At 44.4% G+C, this 25,018-nt stretch overlaps 1 protein-coding gene across 3 annotated transcripts; it reads right to left on the bottom strand.

The window, feature by feature from the left end:
• Positions 1-3,154: 3,154 nt before the first annotated feature.
• LOC112572473 (BTB/POZ domain-containing protein 6-B-like) lies at positions 3,155-25,018 on the bottom strand. Of its 3 annotated transcripts, none has more exons than XM_025252174.1 (7): positions 22,940-25,018; positions 18,972-19,323; positions 15,305-15,474; positions 14,889-15,149; positions 13,283-13,610; positions 8,743-8,861; positions 3,155-6,018 (listed from the first exon to the last, which is right to left on the bottom strand). In XM_025252174.1, the coding sequence occupies exons 2-7, from the start codon at positions 19,257-19,259 to the stop codon at positions 5,673-5,675; spliced, it is 1,512 nt and encodes a 503-aa protein (XP_025107959.1). In that variant the 5' UTR covers positions 19,260-19,323; positions 22,940-25,018; the 3' UTR covers positions 3,155-5,672. The 3 variants fall into 3 exon arrangements, with proteins under 3 accessions (XP_025107959.1, XP_025107960.1, XP_025107958.1); XM_025252175.1 differs by having other exon boundaries at positions 18,972-19,301; positions 22,945-25,018; XM_025252173.1 differs by having other exon boundaries at positions 22,945-25,017.

The raw sequence follows: 25,018 nt of genomic DNA, 5'->3' as shown, positions 1-25,018 counted from the left end.
GTTTCCGTGAAAACAAAACGACAAAACAGTTATTACCAAACTTTGCTGGCAACGAACAGCTGCATTCCTCATACTTGGCGGCTTCCGTGTTTCGGTGGCAGGTGAAGCACCTAATATCACTTTCCAGAACATTAATATTATTTTTCTGAAAAGGCCTTGACACTTCGATTTCAGCGCGATTGTCTGTTCAGAAGTCGCCATGTTTTGTTTTCGTATCGAAGCTTATTTTCTCCCCTCTATGAAGAAATACACATGGAAAAAATCCTTTGCTTTCACAGGTAGGAATGGAACAGCTTCTGACATCATGGGGCGACACGTGATGAGTAGTTTATCTTGGCTGTATAGTGGACTTCAAGCCGCTGTTTTTATATATTTTGCAGCTAGTGCTTCCATCTGGAGGTGATTTCACACTACAGGGTGAGAGGGAGACGGAGGACACCGGAGTACCTGGAGAAATCCCCGACGCCCAGAGTGTCCCGAGACGAAATCTGAACCCTGAGGTTCTGACTGCTGTTGTGACAAGCGAGTGTTTTAACCTCTACACTACTGGGTGCCCACGAGGATCTCTCTCTTGTCTGTGTTTACTACTGTGGATGATAAGCAGTTGGTCAATAACAACCCTTGTTCCACGTGATTGTGAGAATGTGCGAAGTGAAGCAGGGAAACGAAAACATTGCAAGGCACTTCTCGGCACGTCTGTGTGAACTGAGCAACAGCTTTCTCCACCCCCAACTCCACTTTGACCTCGAGACTGAGTCTTAAGCCAAGAGGCCAAGACTCGGGAGGAAGGGTACTTGGATTAGAGAACTTTGACGCAAAGTGCCAGTCGGTGACAAGGAACTGTTAGGACTACCTGCCCAGGACTTGCACTACCTGTGAGAAGGAGACGTTGGACGCCGAGGCTTCAAGTCTTCGTTCTCAAGGAGAGAACCTCTCCTGTGTTCACCACAACTCCAAAGGACAAAGGACAACTCCAAAGGACCGGGGAACATTGCACCAAGTATGTTCGTTCGGCGGCTGGACTTGATTACAGTCGTCGAAGACACCACGTGTGTGTCTGGACTGGGACAGTGCTCGACTCTGTGTCGGCGGGAGAGTAGTCGTCGCTCTCGGTTGTGGTTGGCAAATCGGGCAGAAAGGACGACGGACAGGCGGACGAACACTTAGAGGCGGAAGTCGTCGGATTGTAGTGACTGTCGACTGGGGTTCTGGTCATCACCTCATCACAAGCGTGTATCCACAAGAAAGAGACAGAGACAGAGAGACTGACAGTGCAAGAACAAGTGAGAGCGAAAGGTAGTTTTAGCAAAAAGTAACAGCACTGTAACAATGAAAGTACGAATAGCACAGATAGTACTGGGGAACCTTGTAGATGATTTTATGGCTGTATGTATGTTTTTGTTTGTTAAATAAATCTTGATTGTTGCACTTTAAATCACACGTCGTTACCAGGGTGTGTGTGTGGGGGGTGTGGGGGTGGGTGGGTCGTGAGCCGTGTAGTGGAGCTCCAGAGCGACTGGCGTGTGATTATTGTACATATTGTTTCCCTGCAAGGCTATGTTAACATGGGTTGCAGGAATTCAACCCTATCACCAGCCTAGGTCCGGGTTCCCAGAGGGTTGTTTTTGTCGTGAAACTCGCGAACATTGCAATACTTGCCCACGTGACTTCGTCTCTTGGGAAAATCGACTTTCCTTTTTAGGAAAAGACTAGACTACCAAATAAAGTAGCAATTAACCGCTTTTGAACAGCCGAAAGCTTAGGTTTATTATTGAAGTAAAAAAGTAGCTGGCGCTAACAGCTCACTTCCTCTACCGCTTCTCCAGAGTTGCGTTTCTTGGAGTCATCGGTGACATCAGAGATGCTGCAAAATAAATTTTTAAGGCAGGACCTATAAGTGCAGGACAGTTCTCTATGCAATCAATGCCTGGTCACGTGACAATCTGCTGTTCATCCAAAAGGCTGCATTGGCTGCTAACCATAGCTCATAAATAAAGGAACCCGGAACACGAGCCTGCCTGTGACGTCACGCACGACTTACAACAAAGTCTCGCGGTCTTCTCGCAATCGTCAATCCTTGAAAATAAGGTATTCTATTCACACACACAGAGAGAGAGAGAAATTACAACTCATAAAAAATGCTGCGTCTCTGGTTACCGTCTGCTATCCGTTCGTCATATCAAGTTTTTAATTACTTCGATCGATGGGAATGAGTCATGATACAAAAGTGAGTTTGTTTTTCACTTGTTTGCAGTCTGGGCAGTTCTTTCAAACTTGACCAGCAGTACGATCTGCTTTCATTCTCCCTCTTGTCTTTCTCTCTATATATATATACTTTCTTCTCCGCTACATTTGAAAAGGTTACTACAGTTTAAGAGGTGCTACTGTCAAGACAATGTACTGTACAGTGGATTACCAACAAATATTTGGTTCAGTTTTTACTAGAAGAAGGAAGGAAAAAGTAAGAATGAACAAACGAAAGAAATTATACCAGAAAAAATAATAAAAGTAGAAAAAAGGATGGAAAAAAAAACAATGAAGTAGATGAAGGAGTTGAGGATGTCATGTTTAGCCGCCATGTATGTTAGAATTTCACGTAATCAGGCTTTTTTATAGCTTTTTTTTTTTTTTTTTATTTGTTGATTGTTGTTGTTTGTTTGGGTTTGTTTTTATTCTGTTTTGCTTCTCCGCTTCCATCACAAAATTTTCGAAAAGGCGGCCATTGCTGCTGACGGTCTTCAGTAGCTGACAGGCGTTTCCCTGTCTCCCTGTGTCAGTCCCTCCTCTATGATACGACATTGGCACACAGCCCCGCTCTCCCTTGCTGCCTTCATCCCTTTCCTGATGGCACAATTTACTTCTTCTTATCTAGAAGCTGGTTTGCTTTGTATTTATTTTCTGTCTTCAAGGTCATTCTTGGTCACAAAGATCTTGGACATCGGTCGTCACCCAAGATTGTTTCTTCTTCCTTTGACACCTTGCACTTCCTGGACTGGTTACAGTAGCATCTTTCTGAGGTTTTCAGTGAGGGTGTCACCTCACAGCCCCGTTGAAAAAAACAATATCACACACACAGACACACACACACACACAAACAAACAAACAAACAAGAGGGTGGGAGAAGTGAGTTGAGTAGGGAAGAGACAACAAAGGGTATGTTTCACCGTGTATAATTCCGTTCGACTCAGATGAAGTGATAAATCGAAAGCTAGTAATACAATAACAGCTGGAAAAGTTAGTGACAAATGAACTCTGGCCAAGCCGCCTGTAACTAGCTGCGGAGGCTGTCTTTGAAGACAAATCGATGCCAGAGTCTACCAATCTAATTGCTGGTCCTGTCGCCCTGTATGTGAGTGGAACTCGACTAAATAACCTCCAGCACCTACCCCGTTACCAGGGGGAGCGACTAATCTCACCTGTCGTCTGACTGCGTACTTGCAGGAAGTCTCTGGCGGAAGCGAGTAACCAAGCTGAACTCTGACCTTCTCCACTGCACTACCAACGCCAAACAAAAGTTGCAAAGACTTGAATTACGATGACCCTGATGGACTAAGTTGTTGGTCAGACCGGACGGCGTGTCCCCGACGGTTTGCTGTTGACTACACACGTTGACAGGTGTTGGGTAACTTGATAGTTCCATTCCAAGTCACCTGACAAACTGTCCACAGGAAGTGTTACCTTTTCCCTGAGCATGCGCAGTGTTGTATATCACATTCTGCTCCCACAACAACAACTTGAGGCGCTTTGCCGAGCAAGAACACGAAAGTCACGTGTCACGTGTTGGTAAAAGTTATTTTCTCAACTCATCATGCGAGGTCATTTGTGTTACCTGCTCTTTACCTCCTCCGGTTCTATATATATAAACTTCCTCAATACACATTTGATGATAAAAATGGGATATTTGACATGCAAAGAAGTGCAAGTCGATTGTTTCCTCTGTGTTTAAATTGGCACAACAGAAATAAGCCTGCTCCTGATTGCCTGCCATTATCAATTTGATCGTTGTCACACACAAAACGAATTGCAAGTAAACAATGCCAACGAAATGTGCCCTATGTTACAAAATCACAGCTCGAGATAAAAACAACTGTAATTGAGAAATTCAGCTTCGGAGAGAAAGAAATTTCGGAATGGTTAACATGAGATCAATCAAAAGAAAAAGAAAATACTGAATCTTTCAACCGATCGTTTTTATTCACGAAAGTTTTCTTTGCTTCTGTTCAAGTTGGAGACCGGAGGGTTGTTTGTACCCGGAAACCTCAGGGCTCCTGCTCATCGCCATCGTCGGGTTCAGAAATGAATACATTGGCAGGTAAAAGAGGAATGTAAAGGTGGTATGGTGACTCCCCAGTCGCTGGGAGAGACCACACTTTTCTCACCTTTGTCAGCTGCGGTAGGCGGATATCGAACCGACTGCTATGCTCACATCCAACCTCAGACGCCGATGTTGTAGACACTCGACTCTCAGCCTCCACAATGATGCAGGCATGGAGTCTGGTCAAAACACAGGTAAGTTTACCCTGGGTAAATCATTAATACGAGCCCAGAGACGGGCCTTGTAGATACTTGCATGCATGGGAAAAAAGGTAAAAGGCTCATGCAAACAGTATTGAATACTCAAAAACAGAATTCTCATTTCTGAGATCCTGTCAAATACTGTTCATTAAAACTGTTTCTAGTGAAACCTGTGTTCAATATCCTCTACGACTATTCATTTGAGGAAAGCTTTCTCCTCAGAACCTGTAAAATAGTCCATGGCCAAGCCATGATGAACCTCACTTGATGTTTCCACTGTGGAGACCGAATATCCAAGAGCAAATGGTTCAGCTTTCGTCACATGGCACTCACATTTCTCTCTTTCTGTCGTTAACCTGCCAACCACCTGAGCAGGCTCCAAGAATAAATATTGCAAGAATTTTCCTGCGCTACCATTTTTTCCTTTTTCTCACACACATCCAGGAAGTTCATCCATTGTGCAAGACTCTCCCCTTTCTTCCCGTATTAGATTATCCCTGTCTTTTCTCTCTGACTTTCTCGAAGATTATATGCTTGCTGCAGTCCTTGTGCCACTCGTCTCATTAGACGAGTTTTGTTTTTATTTTTTTTTTTTTTTTTGTTCGAGATTTCCCTACATCACTGCACGAGTAGACGGACACCGCCGGGGCGTCAACATTCAGCAAATAACAGTTTACAAAGGGTCGGTTAACAGCCAGGAATGCTTTCGCTGGGTAGAAACATCACAGAGCTTTTAAAATGTTTTTGTATTGATGTCAGTACACGTTGCTTGAAGTGGACGCCAATGAAATGTCTGAAAAATACTATGGATGTGGTGCTGCGGATCATAACTGCCCTGTCCTAGAGTTCCAGTTCTCTGTCGTGTCAATGTACCTTTTCTGTGACTGAGAACTAGCGATCACCACAACTTCATCGTCAGAGGAGTTCTGTGATAGTAGAGGTCCACAGACAAGGACCATCTGGATTTAACTGTTGTCCACAGACAAGGACCATCTGGATTTAACTGTTGTCCGCTGACAAGGACCATCTGGATTTAACTGTTGTCCATAGACAATGACCATCTGGATTTAACTGTTGTCCATAGACAATGACCATCTGGATTAACTGTTGCGACCACGGTCCTGGCCTTATAAGTTCACATTGCAGTTCAGTGCTCATCAACGAACTGAATACAGAAGGCAGGCGATCTGGCCGTCAGATACAGTCGTGTTGTTCATCTTGATCTGCGCATCCCGGAAGCGGAAAATGACATCATCTTGAGTGACGACTGCCATGCCTTCACTTCCGGCATAGCACGTGGACATCACGGCTTGGACGACCAGCGTGTACTCTTCATGGGCCAGGAGTTCCCAGGGGTGGGGCAGGTCGATGTCGACGCTCTGGACACCATCCAGCTCCAGACTGAGGGTGAACTCATGAGGGTAGACCGGCATGCTGTTGTACAGCTCCAGCTGGTCTCGCTGGTGCAGGAGGGAGACGTGTACATCTGCCACCTGACTTGACCTGCGGACAGGACAAGAACCTCAATCAACAGACAGTCGTTAGTCGGTGTTCAGGTTGCATAGTTTTATGTCAACAAGTACGTACGCGTGTGTGCATGAGTGTGTGTTTGCATGTGAGGGAGGAGAAAGACATCTGAAGGAGCCACCCTTCAGTGGACCATACCCGTGAAAATAATTATTTCTTTCTTCGTGCTTTTAACAAATTATGTCAAGGGGAAGCAGCCTGTATCTTGTCCGCCATTCACTCATTCCCATGTTGTGATGAGGTCGACAGCAGTGTCTCTACCTCTCGACATTGCATACACAGACATTGCAATGGTGACAACTTGAGCTCCATCCCATTTGCTCAGACCAGGTCTCCTTTGATGGGAGAGATGAGCTAGAGGGCGACACAGATCCGCATTACTCGGTACAGTAGCTGTGACTAGCCGACAGCAAGAGTGGAAAATGGAGACGAAGGGTGAGGCACGATCTGGAATGGAGATGTGGTTACATTAAGAGACGGGAACAAGAGAACACAGACAGGCAGCTTTTGTTGTCTCGAAAGTCGAACTGTTTAGAGCCAGTCCAGAAAAAAATTTATCTGGCGATCACTCGTCTTACGTTTCCGACTTTCAAAGTGTACATCGTTTCATGTGAGTGCAGAAAGTTCCAGAAAACTATAAGTTGAACCTTCTCCTATCTTTGTGGGTGTGCTTCAATAAAACTGTGTTTGAACATGGACTTGCCAACCAGATGCACTGCGCATGTACGTGCAGACCTTAGCACGTGCAGAGTAAGACATACAGGACGCAGGTAGCCCGAGGGGTGAAGTGTTGGGGAGGGGCTGAATAAGTGTAAAAACTGACCGAGATGAGAGGTAGACAAACCAAAACAGGTAAAAGTATTTCGCAAACACGAAACCTGGGGTTTAAAATAACCTGTTCACAGTATAGGCACTTGGGAGAAAATTCGTAGGCATCATGGGATCTTAAATGAGTTAATCTACATAGGACTCAGAGTAACGGAGACACCTTGAAGACTGTGAAAAAACAGGAAGCGGGGTTTAAAATAATAAACACCAAATAAGAGGCTCGAAGAAATAGGCTGGCACACAATTTTAAAACAACAGCTACACGATAACAACAACTCCCCAGGACTGTAGCTAGCAGTTGTGTGTTGACAGTAGGGTAGCTTCCAACGATGTGTCGAGCAGCTACCCGCACTTAGTGCCTACAGACACATGGTGCTGCTGGCCCCACTGGCTCCTAGCGAAGTCTCATGCCACTGGACTCAGAACCCTAAACGTTGGCCACGTGATCAATTTATACTGCAAACATGTAGACTATCATTGCAGTAAACACGAAAATTGCCAGAAGGTGAAGAAACAGAATCAAACCATCCGACAGCTCTGCCTCCAAATGTAACGAAATGCACGGTGTCATGTCACTGAGAGCACTTACACCAGTGGCCAAGAGCTTCAGAAAATCTGTTGTCCAAGAAGAAAAAGTAGTTTTTTCTCTGCAAACTGCCGAGAGACAGCATTGATGGCGACTAGCCTCTTACCTCTCGCCATTTCTCGGAGTTTACGAGTGCCGGCTCATTCAGAAGGGAAAATTAATGAAACGAGAGACTATGCTGGTGCTTTAACTGCGGCTGAGAGCACTTCCCACTGTGATGTCACCCATCATTATGCAGCTTCCGAAGGCAGATGAGCTTTCAAAAAGCGATAAAGAAAGTTGCCTCGGAGACAAGGAAACGGTTTTTCAAGTTGTCTTTGAGGAGAATCCGAAGATGAACTAGATCATGGACAGCATCTGAAGGTCTGTTGTTTATTCTGTGATTCATTATCCCACGTGACCCTGCGTGCTATTGATGTATTTGTAGTCCGTGCCCATGCTGATGCTGATGATTTATTTGTTGTATCCATGACAAATACGTACGGAGTAGCAACCCTTTCTGGTCTACCCCGATGAGAGAGCTACTTTTTGTCAAATTTTTATGATTTTAGTAAAACCTTTGAATAGTGACTGGTAGTGCAAGAGTGCAGGGATGGATGACTTTATTAATATATTCTGGGAGTATAGGAGTCCTGTGTGCTGCTTCTCGATGCATCGATGGTCTTTGCCTTGTCCACGCTGGACCACGCCGACCATCATGACAGACAATTGACTTTCTCCAGAGAATATTTGCTTGAACTTCAGCCGAGTGTTTGCACCTGGCCACAAGACTTGCCACACATCGACTGGACCGAGAGAAGACAGGAAGGTAGACAACAATGGAAAGGCGAGGATCTAGAGGAGGGATAAGGAACAGGGTGCGGCGGATAGGATGTCATAAACCCTTGCCGTTGATTACCTTCATTAACACCTGATCCACTGATTAAAAATGGCAAAACTGGCCGCGCTAATGAAGTACTACTAATCATACTCCTACAGGAAGATACGATCAGCGCTTAATGCAAAAAGTAGACTAATTAGTAGTGCATGGGGGAACGGAAAGTGGGCAACGATGACTATGAAACATAAAACACGGACAAGGCACAGACGTGGCAGACGATAACGATGAAGATTCAAAGGTAATCAACAAAGTTTTATCGGTAGGACAGACTAATCAAGAGACAGACCAGAAGAGACAGAACTGAAGAGCAAGGAAAGGCGAAACTGATGGTGGACACGGTGAAATTGTTGTCTTCAAAACATCGCAAAGAAAGTGTTTAGGGGAGGGTTGGTGGGTGTGCACCTACCTGGTGCAGGCGAACAAGCGCGTGCCATGGAGAAGCAGGTCCTGGTCACAGGTAAAGGTGATGGCAGCTGTCCACTGGGCATCATCCGGGCGACTGTTGCAGCGGACTCGACTGACCTTCTGTAGACACACGCAGTTGCAACCAGATAAATATTGCAGTATAACTGTCGTCTCTGTGTAATTCATACCACTTCTGTTGCCTTAAATCGCAGAAACAGTTCAAGAGAAAACTGAAAAGAAAGATCAGTGACATATTAAACAGTCGATTTGGAAATGTACACCAAAGAAGTGGGCTAACAAAATAAGGATATATTACAAAGGGGAAAAAATCACGAAGCACGAAGTATTTACAGTAACAGCACCAGTATCACAAGCCAGGAAACTCAGCACAGATCCTAGTTGACAGCACTTCAAACAAACCTAAAGTACAACGGCGCTGTAAATAGAAGGCTGGATATCACATGCTCAATCATATTTGCACGAAGTATGCTAATGATATCTAGTGGAGGTCGGTTCGATACCCACACGACGCAGTATAAACCCTTTCGATGGTCCACACGATCTTTTGTGGCAGCAGCAATGGCAGTTGTGGCTGAAATTCCCGGAGGAAAAAGGTTTTCTGAAGTATGAAGCACCAATAAGGAAGCTCAGCACAAGTGGCAAGTAAATGTTAATGACCAATGAAATGTCGAGTGCTACTGGATTAGGTTCACTTTTCTTTAAAAGAAATTTTCCTTTGTAGCCTAGAAATAACTATACGTAGTAAAGGAACTACCGTTCTTACAAGGGTGTCGTGGTGACTATGGCAGTGAAAGTCAGGTGTTGCTTGTAAATGTCCCCAAATAACGGTCCACGTGTGTGTGGGTCTTCATGGGCTTTGTGGTGGGCACAACATGGCGGTTAAAACCTGTGATGTTAATGATGGGACAAGACAAAGACAAGACACAGGACAAAGGTTTATGCTTCACCGACCTGTAGATGGGTTATAGCCTTGATGTGAATTCCAGCCACAGATATTGTCTTGGTGTTTGGGTCTGGTGGCCATGACAGCTCCCACGATCTCACAATGCACTGAACCTCATTACCCAGTCCACTCTCACTGTCCTGTCGGTCCTGTTTGGTCTCCTGGCCAGGCTAGACAACACCTGCCTACTTAATAGTTTAGTGAGGCTCTCAGTGGGAGCCAGCAGGTGTGGGGGCAACACCTACCCGCAGGATACAGAGGTAAAACTGACTCCAAACCCAAACAAAAACATCGGACCTCAGCTGTTCTCTGAGATGCAGACTGCAGCTTCCTGTAAACAACATCAACAGGACCAGAATAGTTCGGATTCTCGTCAACAGCAACCGCTGGTTCCATTCACACTTCGTCTTAACGGGCTTGTTTGTCTAAACAGGCGCTTTTCCCTCCTTTTTAAAAATTCAATCAGTTTGTTTTTCTTCCTTGTTGAATATTTCTGTTCAAACCTTATTTACGAGTTGATTAACTGAAGTGTAGGGTCCTTATCTCCATCACAGCCCACAAGCTATCCTGCCAGCCGTACAGACAATATCTGGAGATGGATAAAACCTCTACAAGATACATTTACAAAAAGAATCCAAACGGGAAGATGATAAGTAAACAAGTTTAACATGTTGACAATGTTGTCTCATTTCGTTCGTGTTAAATAAAAATATTCACATTCTTTGTTTCGACCTTGCCCTTCCTCTTCCCAATCCCCTGACATGTCACGAAGGTCTGGCACTGCGAGTGGCACAGAAACACCCCATGATGCTGGATCCAGTCAACAGGAAGTGTGGTGGACAAGAAGATGAAGCTAACGAACACTTGGGCGTGGACTAATGACAGTCATTGGAGCATTGACTACAGACCTTTAGGAGGGGCAAGTCCCTTCGTCTGTGAAGTTCCAGACTACGGGCCTTTAGGGGGCAAGTGAGTCTGTCTGTATAGTCGCTCTGTGAAGTTCCAGACTGAGACATTAAACACACCTTCTCCTTCTTTTTCTCTCTCGCTCTCAACCCGCTTTCTTGCTACACACAAATAAACGCACGCGCTCTCACACACAAAGACACAGAATTGGAGAGAAGGAGAGATGGGTGAATTGGTGTTTTATGCCGAGCCGGCAACGAATGGTATATCACGGCAAGACAGCCAGTCTTGTAAACAGACGCTAGAAAAAAAAAAAAAACAACAGCAACGTGTCTGAGACGAGAGTTGAACCCATGACATCCGACGTTGACTGTATTGGTGTCAGGCGCTAACCGTTGCACCTCCGGACCGAGGAAGGGAGAGATAACTGCTGTGATGTGGGGATTTAATGCCAGTAAACAATGTAAACACACCCCAGGGCTACAATCATTTTATTAGCATAGAAGTCTTTATAAACAGTTATTAAAACCTGGCAAGAGATGGACCGACCGTGAGAAGGAAGTCAAAGACTGACAAGAAGAGATCAGGTCAGAGGAACCCGACATTGTGAGCGAAAGGGTTAAGTTGACAAATATTTTGAAGAAAAAGCAGGAAGGACGGGGGTAGAAGACCGATGATCATTGCCCAGAGGCATGACAACCAACCTCCAGGGCACGTTTAAGATGTTTGTCTTGTCTTGTCAACCATTTGGAGACCATGTGAATTCTACGAGAAGTAAATAACAGTGCCGGGAATTACATGCCAGAGAACTGTCGCCGCGTCTATTCTAAAGTTTCTAAATTAAATATTTTTAAATTATGGGAATTTGATTGCTTTAATACAATTTTATTGTGGGGATTTATTGTAAGGTTTTGCAATCATCTGTTTCTGTTTGTCTCCGTCTGCAAGAGGGACATGTCAAAAGATGCTAACACCAGGGCAGGTCACATGTTTGATGCATAAATTTTAAAAAAATGTGGTTTTTTTTTCTCTTCCACAGAAGTACAATAAATGTCCAACTGAATATCTCATTTGAGATTTTACTTACCCTTAGTACGAACACAACCTCAATACCACCCTACCATCATTACCATCTACCATCAACTACCATCATCTACATCATCCACTGTCCACCATCCTACCCTCTTCCCCTTGTCTTGCACGTGCTGAAAGCTTCCGCTTGCAGCTCCAGGAGTAAAAAGAACCCAGTGGCCGGTGACGCACACAGACGTCACCATCAGTTTAAAAAACAATTGGCGGTAAACTTGATGACCTTTTAGGCAAATTACAAAGACCATGGAGACAGATATAAAAAAGGTGTAATCTAGAATATGAGAATTGTATATTCCAGACAGCACGCAGTGCGGAGAGAGAGAGAAGGAGAGATGAGAAGATTGTGTTTTCCCCCGGTGTTAGGTGACGTTTGCACCTTCGTTAAAGTCCGGACAATCCTCCTTCTCATCAACAAGATGATCTCTCAAGTTGTTTACGATGCTAAACATCTCGGTGTTGTAGGGTAGGAGGACAGCCCGATGATGTACGGAGAAAAAGGGAAATAATTCACGTAGGCGGCGCTCGCAGTCACTCCAAACAAACAAGATGTTAGTAAGTGTCAGTGTGACTGGCAGCAGCAACCTTTACCACTGTTATTTAAAATTAATTGACACAACTGAGGTAGCGGCAGCGATTATCAAACTATCAGGTTAGCATCAAGACTGCACAACAACATGGGCTGGTCTGTGGAAAAGTAGTGTTTGACAAATGTGACACCACACACATAGACACACACACAAACACACACAAACACACAAACACACACACACACACAAACACACACACACACCAGTACCGGACATGGGGAGGAGCTGGCTAGGGAACCACTAGCCGTGCGGTGGGTCAACATTATCTGGACGACCTCTGTGTCAAAATGCTTTAGAGCGAGCGCCTGGACACCAGTGATGCCACCATCGCCCATCTCAGTGTCTCGAAGAATGATCACCGACAACAACTATCTTGCCGAACGGGAATCAGTGGACAGTCTGCGACTAGGGTGGCCTAGATGCTAGAACTCCGGATGGTTGGACTTGAACACAGATGAGAAAAAGAAAGTTCTGTAAGCACTTTGGCCACATCGGTGTGGGACCGACTCAGGGCCACTAAAACAGTTGTGGTGAGTGGTGTTCCCTTATTCACAAGTCTGGGTCACATGAGGCACGTGTGCGAGTGCGTTTGTGCTGATTAAGCAAGGAAGAACTTTTTGAGAGTTTCATTGCGCTTTTTTGGTCAAACTGTTTAATGGAAGAAATTATCGGTTTGTAGTCTCATGGTCTTCAATCGCTGGTCACATATTTGTACATATAGCTGCTAATAGTTATTATTAAATAATGATAGGTATTGGCATAGCTATGTTTTAATTATTGTTAATTTAATTTAAAATTGAAATTATTCTAAATAAGGTATTACAGATTATTATATGCACGTTCTTTAATTTACTCGCAATAAAGTGCACATAACCCAGTGTCGATACCTTGTACCGTGTTTGAAAGTGAGACTGGATCTTTGCTGAGCTGAATTCAATGCTGCAAGCTGACCCCCTGCGACCCTCATCTCCTCCCTCACCCCGGATGCTTACCTTGAACCTGTGCAGCCTCCGCCTGCGGCCGAGGGAAGCAAAAGGCGCTGCGGACGCCCGCTGCCTCCTCTTGTACTCCACGACAGCCTTCTCCTCCTCTGCACTGAGCACGCACGTGGGCAGCACACGCTCCTGCAAGGTCTCGAAGGTCATAGACGGGAAGCGGATGAGGTAGAGGGCGCCACCTAGCTCGCACCGCACGTTCTTCGCGCTGATCTCCTCCTGCTTCAGCTCCAGCGCCGCTTCCGCCCAAGACAAAGCAGCTGCGAAGGCCGTCCCTTCGTTGACCTCCAGGTCATCCAACCCCAGCAGCCGCTCCAGGCACTCCCTGCACGTGCAGACAGGCATGACGTCACTACACTATTTCTTTGCACCGGGGGTCGTTGTCATGAACCCTCAAGTTAACCCTCGTGTTTAGTTATGGACTGAAAGTGTTCTAGGGTCTTGAACTGGAAGGATGCCTAAGAGGGTGTGGGGAAAGCCGAGCGATTAAATAAGTGATTTGTCTCGAAATTAAGCTTTATCTTCAATTAAAAATGGACTTGAAAGGGTGTTATGACTCATGAACTACTCATAATCCTCGTTAAGAAAAATCAACAATTTAAATACATTTCCTCAAATCGTTACACTGGATCAGAAACACACGCCGACAGACAACGAAGGCACGCATCAATAATTCAAAGGAAGTCAATAACTGTTTTCCTTCACACATCCATTTTAGTTTGGTTTGGGAAGGGTGTGGGAGAAACCGCCGACTTCATGAAGCCAACTTTTTCTTCCCGCCATACCAAGTGTGACTGCCATGGCTCCCAGTTTTCATCAGTCCAGTCCACACAGTCCAGAGCTTCTGAAACTTGAGGGTCTGATGGCTCTAGTCTTAGTTTCAAAAACTCTTCCAGCGAAGAAGGGATTAAAATCAAAATCCCTTGTTCACTATCCGGCAAACACCACGAAGGTAAGTCCGTCTCTCATTTCTTGTGACTTCGTGAACAGTTTAAACTTTGGAAAAGTAGGATTTTTCTAGAAATCTTACAAAAATAACATGGTTAGACAGTAATGAATGCCAGCAGCACGCAAGGTGGTTACAAACACGAGACACTTTTTGTCACAACAAGAACATGTCTGCTGCAAATTTGTCGGCCACATGAGGAGATGAACCACATCATGATCGCCAATAGACTGGATGCAGTTAAGCCAAGATTTTTATTAAAAAAAATAAGTAGTTTACTAGATATTCAGCAACTTTAAGTAATTCAGTTAAAATTCTAGGAAAAAACCAACAGAAATAAAATGCAGCTAAGATAATTAGAAAATATCAACAGTGTAAGATGCGCAGAAAATGTCAGGAATTTAAGGTTAGATTGTAAGATGAGCGCATCAGGAGTTTACTCGGAAATAAAATGTCAACAGTTTAGCTGTCACCTTAGCAACCTCTCAACAAGTGCTGCAAGGGAGGACAACTCACCGACAGAGACAACCTCTCAACAAGTGCTGCAAGGGAGGACAACTCACCGACAGAGGCAACCTCTCAATAAGTGCAGCAAGGGAGGACAACTCACCGACAGAGGCAACCTCTCAACAAGTGCTGCAAGGGAGGACAACTCACCGACAGAGGTCGTGGAGGGAAGGACTGGCCAGGCACAGCTCGGCGTTGACGGCCACGAACTCGAAGGACGTCTTGTACAGCTCGTGCTCATCGAAGCAGTGCGCCTGCTCCAGGATGGTGCACGCCGTGTCCGCAGTCAAGCGCGCGTGCAGGAACTCCAGGCACTGCTGAACCAGAGGCTCCACGTCGTACTTCCGGCCTAGGTAGTGCAGTGACGTCACGTTGTCGGAGGTCAAGGACACTTTGTCGACGTATAAAAACCTGCAACAAAAAGTTCAGCCGATAGAGAAATAATACAAAATACAAAATAAACAGAACGCACTGTAAACAACAGGACATGGAGATACATCAAGAAGTTGAAAGGAACAAACTCTCGCGAAAGACTTTCAGAAAAGACAAAAGATTATTTTTCTTACTCCAGGAAAATTCTGAAAATGTCCTCCTCAACGTCTGTGATGTGGACCGGCCCGGTGGTGGCCATGGGCCCACAGAACATGCGGAAGAAAACGGGGCTTCGAGCGATGAGCTGATACTTGTGGGCGCCCACTGCTGCCGGACTGCGGCCCACCAGGAACGTGACGTCACACTGCCCACATAGGCCGAAGCTAAATTATTACTAATACTAGTATTAATCAAAGTGTCTAGCTCGTCCAACTCTCAAAATTACCACTACAGACGAATACATCCAAATACATCAAATTAGACATAGTCATTATGCTAGAAACGAATGAATCCCAATGGCATATTCATATAATAATTAACATAGCCAGCATCCAAAAAGTTGTCGGTTGTACGTGGGCGACCATATAATAATAAAAATCCACTTGAAGTTTTGGAACTCTTACATCAATATTGAGCAGTCATCTCAATTTTAAACATTTGATTTTAATTTCAAGAATTTGTCGGGCTTTCAGCTTGAAGGTTTTCGCTATTACATTTTGGTCAGTATTGTAACACGTTTAAACAAAACTGAAAATGAATATTTTTAAAGATTTAAAAAAAAAAGGATGCAACAATTGTTAAGGTTTCACATGCAGAGACAATTGAGGCGTTAAATGATTCGATCATGTTTTGTCTGATCCTCATTTTCTCTCTAAAATCGAAGTACAATTATCACGTGTTTCTTTTAAACAATTTTTATTTTTACGTTATTCGATGATGATGATCAGGCATGATTGGGTAATTAGGGTAAACCTGGGGGAGCAACTCTTTAAATGTTGATCTGTTCTTATATCATTTAGTGTGAGCTTTGCTTTGAGTCTGTACTTTGTGCATAATACATGGAGTACCTCACAGTCTGGTATGTACTCTTGCCTTTGTTATAAATGAGTTCTTCCTCGATTTTTATCTTTGACTTCCGACTGCTTCTTCCACCAGGGGGTACAACTCGTGGACTGACTGCTGGTCTCCGCCAGTAACACCTGCCACACCATTCGTCTCTCCCAACAATTATTGTCAGTCCCGCCTCGGGTATCTGGTTGACCTCAGTGAAGTGAAGTTCGTGCTGCGATGATTTGTGTTCATCAAACAAACACCGTCGGCGGCCGCTAGAGGTCACTGACATCGACTCCCAGCTATTTCAGTTATAATCTCTTCTCCAACCTTCGATCCGAACCACTGAACCACTCCTGGATGTCTCTGTGTGTCTCACGAACAAAGTTGCCATAGTGAGGATACCCTCCTCTGGAATGGTGACGTGCACACCGCAATCATCTCCGCAGCCAGGGTTGAACAAGGCGAACCTGATCTCACTCAACTCTTTGTCCATCGACGATGGATTCTTCCTGTTTTAATGCTTAATTCTGTCGCAAAAGACAACTGTGCCGCCGGACAATTTTACAGGAATCCAGTGGTGGTCGCATGTTCATATCTGAAACCTGGATTTATCCTGCAGTCTTACCCTAAATTTATCCTGTCGTCTTACCCTAGGCTATCACGATTGGTGGGATTGCTGTCCTCTTGAGAGTGATGGACTGTGATACTTTCTCACAACCTCACGGTGACATTAAGACCTTTGAACTCTGCACTGACCCTGATCCACTTTTATCAGCGCGTGATCGTCATGTGTCTCTCTCCTCCTCATCCCGATGAAACAAAACTAAAAATAAACCAGGCTCCACAATTTCTACTTCCTCGACGAATTTAATATCTATTTGATCAGGAAATGTTATGATACTCGGCAATTAGGATTCATCCTGTAACCACTAATATCAGGGTTCGAAGTCACGTTTTGCATGAGATGGTGCGACTTGTTCATCAACCAAACATAATCAAAATCATACTATTGACTGTTTGGTTGTCATTAATGTCAATCGTTTTATAAATAACCTGTTTCGGGTACTTCTGCCATCTGGCCACGTCTCAGTATACTTCTGCCTACACCTAGAAAGAAGTCAGGTCCTACTAGAAGCAGAGTAACATCTAAGAACACGGTTCGTAATGATTTAAGAGCATTTATAGCTAACTCTCGGCCATGAGGTTTGACAGACACCACAGACGATCTACTCACTGCCGACAATAAGTGTCTTCATTCTGACCTAAACTGTCATCATCCTCTCATCACTCGATGAATCACGTGACCCTTTCGCTCTTAGACTCGCTTCGGAAGTGAGAAATGGCAGGAAGGAAAGAATAAAAGTCGTGGTGAACGCCTGTGGCGGAGAAGGTGCTCGACGGTACACCGAGTCTTTCCTTCAGGGGGACAGCCAAGCGCCCGATCACTAATACGAAGATCAATAACATTAATCAGAAACCGGAGAATTTTTCTTGGAGCAGAGTGTTATCTGAAACTAGTGAAAACACCGCCTTGTCATTCTTGCTCCATACCCTTCTACCCTCAGCTGCCAGATGCATTCTGTACTTTTTTTTCTGTGGAATTAACGAAGACCATTAGGACCACTCGTCAATCAGTCCAGTTTCTCCGACTTTCCTGATGCACACTTCATGTAGTCTTCGCGACAGTAACTAAGCATCCTGTCACAGACATCATCATTAACTGGAACGAAGAAGTCCTGTGCACTGGATCCTGCTGCGACCAACATGTCGTTTGAATGCCTCTACCATTGATTCCGGTCATTACCAACATCTGTAACTACTCCTTGTCAACGTGCATCCTTCTTTCAAACATGCTGCTGTCAATCCACTATTAATGAAACCCAACCTCGACCCTCATGAAGAACTACAGCCCATCTTCCTACCTTTCTTTTCTTTCTAAGATTCTAGAGGAGGTCGATCGTCCTTCACCAGCTGCTACAACATTTTGCCCAGTGCAGTGTCCTCGAACCCTCCCAGTCGGCTCACCTTTAGCATCACGAGACCTTCACTGGTCTGGAGCGGGTGGCAAACGACTTATCATCTGCTTGTGGTCACGGCTACATACCCGTCCTGTCGATGCTCGATCTATCGGCTGCTTGTGACACTTTGGACGCATGGACACGGTTTCTTTCCCTAATGCCTCCTGTCTCTTGTAAATCACAACACGTTCGCCTCCGTATGGGGAAATGTGAAACATGATGATGATGATGATGATGATGATGATGATGATGATGATGATGGATGATGGATGATGGATGATGATGATGATGATGATGATGATGATGTCTTGAGATGTGTCTCATATAATTTTTAGCTTGTGTCTTTTTACTGTGGCCAGGAGGTCCTAGAAGGGTTCAACAGTTTCCCTGTCTTGTTTACTTGTTTACTGGTTGCAGACTGGTCTTGCTGAAGATATGAAGGTACCCTCCTGCTCCATGTGATCTCCGTGATGTTTATACAATATACAGGATCGCAATCTTCTTCATCGCTAGACGCTCCTTAAAAAAAAGCCACACTCCTTGTTGTCATCATCGATCAAGGTTTTAAAACAAGCCTGATCATCGTGTTACACTTCAGTACTAAAATAAATAACACGATTACCTGTCATAAATCAAGGTTTTAACGAAATAAGCCCTTGCTGATTCCATCGAGGTAAACGTAGAAGTTAAGCCTCGTTGTCGTAGATCATAACAAACCTGGACGAGAAAAAAAAAAACCCAAAGTAAACCACATTGTTTATTATCGTGATAAACTCGTGTAGCCACGTACCTTGAGCTGGCGGTTAAACATGGTTCGGTTACACTCCATCACAGTCAGCGAGGTCTTCTGCCATTGGCTGTTGGGACACAACGTGACAGAAGGGTCCACGCCATTGGCTGCGGCCGACGTGGTGCGACTGTCACGCCCCTTCCGATTGGTGGAGCTGTCTCTGCTGGCGCTAGGGCCTGACACCGACAGTCGCACCAGGCGACGTGGGGAGTCGACGTCGTCATCAACAGTCCCTCGAGGAGGTCGCGAGGATTTGCGACGGAAGCTGTTTCTAAGTTTGGACATCATCTACAGCAACAGTCGGCAGCCTGGGCAACAACAGTCGGCAGCCTGGGCAACAACAGTCGGCAGCCTGGGCAACAACAGTCAACAACATGAGCAGAAGCCAATGGCAGCCTGGAGACACTAACCCTGAACCCTGAACCATGTACACATATAGATACATCAGTCCTGACATACATATACACGTCAGCAACAAGCTGGCACGTACACAAACATACAGATATGTGTACAAACATAGACAGATACACGTGAGCAGCAAGATGACAAGATTACTGACACGCACACACATACACACACGCACACACACAGACAACACACACTTACATGACAACACCAAAAAAATAAATTAACCCTTGGTTCGCTATTCAGTGAGAACACTTTTCCTACTGAACATTAGCGTTTTTTGTTTATCATTTCCGTTTTTGTTTGTTTTTTTTTTTAATTTGCTATTTCGAAATTTTTCATTTTTATTTTTCGTTTTCTCGAACTGAAGAAACTAGAGAAAATAACATTTATATGTTTTATGAGATATAGGGTTATTAAAAAAAGTAAAAATTCAATCTAAACTTCGATATCTTTCGTGCATTCAAGCAAAATATCTTAAAAAGTGAGAGCTGCTGACACTGCGAGTGAAAGTCGACATCACAGCATCAGTCAGTGATGTAGCCTGGTGTTCCCCTCTCATAAGCCCCGCCCACTAAGATGATTACCATTGTTTATAAGTGACTTTCCGACTTCAGGCGATGATACTACATCACCTTTCAATGTTGTATCACTGCGTCTACTCAAGAAAACTTTAAAATGTTCCAAAAATTAAGAAAGAAAAAGAGAAGGCTTCCAAAAGTTCTACAAAGTAAAAACTCATTCTCCATTAAAATAAGAAAAAAAGGTACGGGTAAACAGCCCTCAACACAAACAGACACACACACACGCACGCGCACACACACACGATGACAGTCGAGTAACATCGGTACGCACTAAATAGAGAGTGTGTCCAGAAAGGAGACTGTGTCAAAATTTTAATAAAGGACTACCTAGGAGAAAATTTTTTTCTATAGATAACGAAGTATATTATATATTGCAATATATTATTTCCAGACTGTGTGAATACTGTTCCGTACTCTCCACAAACATCAGGCACAGAAATACGTCACCATTGTATACAGATAACGCCTAATTCCAGCTGTCCCATTAGCTAAAACCTGACAATGTCAATGTATCCATGTACAATGATGACGTCTGTTGTCGACCTTGACCTGGGCATAGTGTCTCAGAAGGTGTATTTACTGCGATTTGTGCAAATAATGTCCAGCACTGAACTCTACTCAACAGAAACATGTTGCACCCCACTCGGCCTTTAACATCGCAAGAACCTGTTGTGAGACGAAGAAGGCTCCAGAAAGTTAATAAGCAGGATGACTGACAGCTCATAACCAGCGCAAGAAAAATTATAGCAAATGATGGAAAGAATCAGAAGAAATAAAGAAAATGAACTAAAACTTCATATACCTATAAAAAAGAAAGGTTCCAATGCCGTGCAGAGCAAGAATGGAATTCGGTTTAATAGCCTTCACCCGAGCGCATTCTGGTCATTTGCCATAAGAAAAGCATGTAGTAATAATCTCAAAAACAAGTGAGAAGATCTGATGAAAAAGAATAATGTTAATAGCTTATTTTTCAAAGAGCTTCTTTAAATTAAAACAAAACCTGGAAGGTCGAAATTCTGACCACATATGAGATGTAGAGAAATGGTGCCGACAGAATCGCAAAAATAGAGACTTCTTCCGCTGCCTTCAACTTTCGTGAGATATTTCTGAGTGAGAGAGACATCTCTTATCTCTGAGTGAGAGAGACATCTCTTATCTCTGAGTGAGAGAGACATCTCTCAAACAAACACACACACACACCTATGGTACAGAGAGCAGAGGACATTTCTCTCTAAACTCCATGTGGATGCCACTGTATCCAGAGGCTTGGCGCCTGCAGTGTGGACGAGGTAAGGGCTGACCTATCCTAGGAAGGCCTGCTAAAGAAATTTAAAAAAAAAAGGAAGAGGACGAAAAAAAAAACTAATAAAAACTTAGCGACCTTTGATATCATCAAGCTTTAGAAGTTAAAAGTTCTCAAACTTTCGGGAATTCAGCTTCACTGGAATGTCAATGATATCTTTTCATGCCGACTGCGTATCGTACAGCTCTGAACTTCAACAACTCCCAACAAACTTTTTCTCTGTTCATCTTTGATATCCATTGCCTTAAAAAAAAGTTTTCCCAAGAGTTTTATTTCTTCTTCTTCTTCTTTTGCTATGGCTTACGGCTTCCTGCTAATACACGAAGTTGTTGCCGAGGAAACAATGTCTGAAGCTGATTTATTATTAAATTATCAGTTTCATAATAGTATCATCAATAATAATATTTTAATGAATTAAGTAACACTTTCTTTAAGAATTGCGGACGCTGTTCGAGAAAGACTTACGTACGATTCGGAAAACAAGAAGAAATTTTTTTTTAAATGTACTCGAAAGAAAGAAGGAGCACAGTTTTCTTGTCAATGAAATGTACATGTATAAAAGTACAACAAAGTCTTAGTTAAAAATATGGCCATGATATCATTCTCCATCGGCCTTTCCTAACCACACAATAATATCTGAGGAAAAAAACAGAAACTAGCTTCTCATTGGCTGTAGACGCTGTAATAAATGTAGGTGGTAACAATTTCTTCCCTGTTTTATATCCCTGCGACATCTTACAAGCGTCTGTAAAAACTTAGTCCAGACGCAATTAACACGCAAGTAAAGATCAATTCGTTAAAGTCTTGCAAAGTGGAGAATACTCAATAAACATCTGTTGTGTGAAGGTAAAGGCCGTTCCATGACCTTTAGAGACCTCACTTTTCTCGGGGTAAGCGGCGCCCATCTCCTCTCCTTCGCTGCGCCACACGGGTAACGAACCGGCGCGCTTTCACTTCGGACGTCAGCAAATTGTTTCAGTGCCAAACCGTGACCTTTGTCCTGTTTTATTTACAATTCACAATCAATATCAGTGCTTGAGCATCCAAGGCTTTTTCCAGATCATTGAGTTCATTTTGTAAGTCAGTAAATGTGGTTGAGATTAGAGAAATGTCCGAAAAACCCAACAAAAATACTTTCTGAAACCTGACAGGAAATTAAAGCCTTATGTGTGTGTGTGAGCTTGTGACATTGAGTGAAGCTCACTCCTGACTGTCAGACATACTGCGATCGTATTCTCCTGTGTCGGTTAGCCAGGTGCCTGTAAACCAGCAATTATTTGATAGGAGAGTGTTTCCATCTAGATGTGATTTCGCACTGTGGGAGAGGATGGATGGGGACAGTTGAAGAAAGTGAAACTGACCCACGACCCTGCTTCTCTCACTGTTTTATAACATACTTGAACTATTTACATGTATCTACCGCTGGAAAGATTTTACACGGCGTAGTGTTTATTGTCCGAGGGTAGGGGAAGCCAGTTGACCTACACCGAAACCCCACGACTACCTGACCCCTACCCTCGTGTGGTTGACACAAACTTTTCGTCGGCACCCGACGACACCTGGGCACACGGCCTCTCTCAACACAGGTGAGAGAGCCGGACACACAAGTCTGATCAGAACTTTGTGACATCTACCTCCATGTACGTGGATGAACAGAAACTGCCAATAAAACACACCTTACCTCTAGGAGTTGAACAGATGTGTCGGTCGATCGTGAACTTTGACCCTCCGTGTGTGACATATCCAACACACAGACACACGATGTAGTCCCGCGAGCTGTCACACAACGGTTGTCTGTTCACTCTGACGACTTGCCACACTAGGAATATCTCCTTCCTGCACTGATATAGGACACACTTTCGACCTTTCTCCGGTCACAACACACAAGTGTGGCCCCCTTGGGTAACAGCCAAACTGGTGTTCACACGTCAGTCGTGTGGGCCCCGCACCACGTGGTATCAGTGGGCCCGACACACGGCGCCCTGTGCTTTGCCGGCGGATGCACGCGCCGTGACGACACCAGGACCTCGAGGGTTAGTGGAGTGGTTAGCAGGGGCTGATGCAATAGGAGGGGGAGAGGGCACAATGATCCTCCTCCTCATCATCCAAGTCGGTGTTCCTTCCGCTGTACGCGTCTGCCGATCCGCTCTTTGTGTTTCTCTTGCTAAAGATTTGTCCTGAGGCTTGAAAACATTGTCCGAGTGACCTATAGGGTGCTTGCCCTTTGCTCCCAGGTGAAGGTTGTTAGCCCTTCCCCTCGTCAATGTTTTCAGTGTGTGTCCATAAACAGAGCCCTGGCCGGTGTGATACCCGTGGGGCGCAGCAACCTGTCACCTGTGGATCCACCTGTCGGGGATGGGTGCTGACTCCATACAGACTTGGTAAGGGTAAGGTAGGGCAACCTCCCTCTCCTGCAACCTAAAAATAAAAGGTTATCTAGGACCTTTACCTTTTTCTTTTAATCAAGAAACACATTGTAAATATATTGTGTTGAAGGTAGTCTAGACGATGGGTCAATGATTCCCCGACCTGAACAAAAGTTTTGCCAGGTATAAATCGCACCTGTTGACCCCTGTTTCTCGTTCAGCAGTCAATACCTGGTCGTGTACAGCTGCTGTGAAGCCTTTGACCTATTTTGTACTCAGTGTACAGGATATATCCCATGTTATCTACAGCTCGTGACCCGTGTTGTACACACTGTGTTGTACTCAATAAATCCCATGTTATCTACAGCTCGTGACCCGTGTTGTACACGTGTACACTGTACACGGCTATAACAGCTCGTGCTTCAACATCAAGCGATCTAACGAGGACAATATGGTGCAACTCTATAATTGTGCTGCTTGTTTTCCTATTTTGAGCTGCAATGTAAATAGATACAAATTGTCCACACTTACCTATAAGATTACAATTAGAGAACTGCATGGCAACTGATGAAAACATTTTGTGATATTTTACACCCTGTGCTGATGTTTAATGTCAAGTGATGTTGTAATGTTACTGATGGCAGACACAACTATTTTCGGAAAAGGTTTAATAAATATGTTTTATATTTTTGTGTTATTTTATTGTCTGTTAATAGTTTACATGCCCACGCCTGCAGGGTATGGAATGAACGACTAAGACTCGCAATCACCTTTGTACCCAACAAGCATCATACCCTTGTTTCTACAGTCACTTACAGTCTAAGGTTGAATCCAGAATAGTTTTGTTTTCAAACGTTGGGTGGTTGGTAAAGTGACCCCTCAGTTTCAGGGTCAGCATTGTGTGAGGGGTGGGTAGGAGTTGCTCCTCTCTTTCTTTCTCCCTCTGTCGCTGCCTTACTTTCCCCGACCTTACACGGAGTCAAGTGCCCACTTCCCTCACGGGACAACGAGTCGGGATGGCGTGGGGGGAATCTACTGCATCACAAGGGTATTGAACTGACTAGTGTTCGGGAAATTTCCAACGTAAGTTAGGGAAGTGTGGAGAGAACGTATGAAAAGGAAGTATCAAGAAATTATGGGAAGGAGGTATGGAGAGGAAGTCTGGGAGTCATTTTGCACGCGCTGATGGCACATTGTCACAGTGGGCCACTTACAACACAGTGTGTGTCCCAACCTCCACCCATCCCTCACCCACCCATCCACCCTTATACCCGACATAAGCTCGGCAAATGGCCTAACACACCTTGTCCACACTTCTTTCAGTCAGCTTCCATTTTGCCTCAAACACGTGACAGCCAGATTCAACGACAACAGATTAACAACAATGAA

The sequence above is a fragment of the Pomacea canaliculata genome, linkage group LG9 (assembly GCF_003073045.1).
Source record: "Pomacea canaliculata isolate SZHN2017 linkage group LG9, ASM307304v1, whole genome shotgun sequence".
NCBI classification, from domain to species: domain Eukaryota; kingdom Metazoa; phylum Mollusca; class Gastropoda; order Architaenioglossa; family Ampullariidae; genus Pomacea; species Pomacea canaliculata.
Note: the sequence above shows the minus strand (reverse complement) of the source record. Positions and strands in the feature narration are given on the sequence as shown.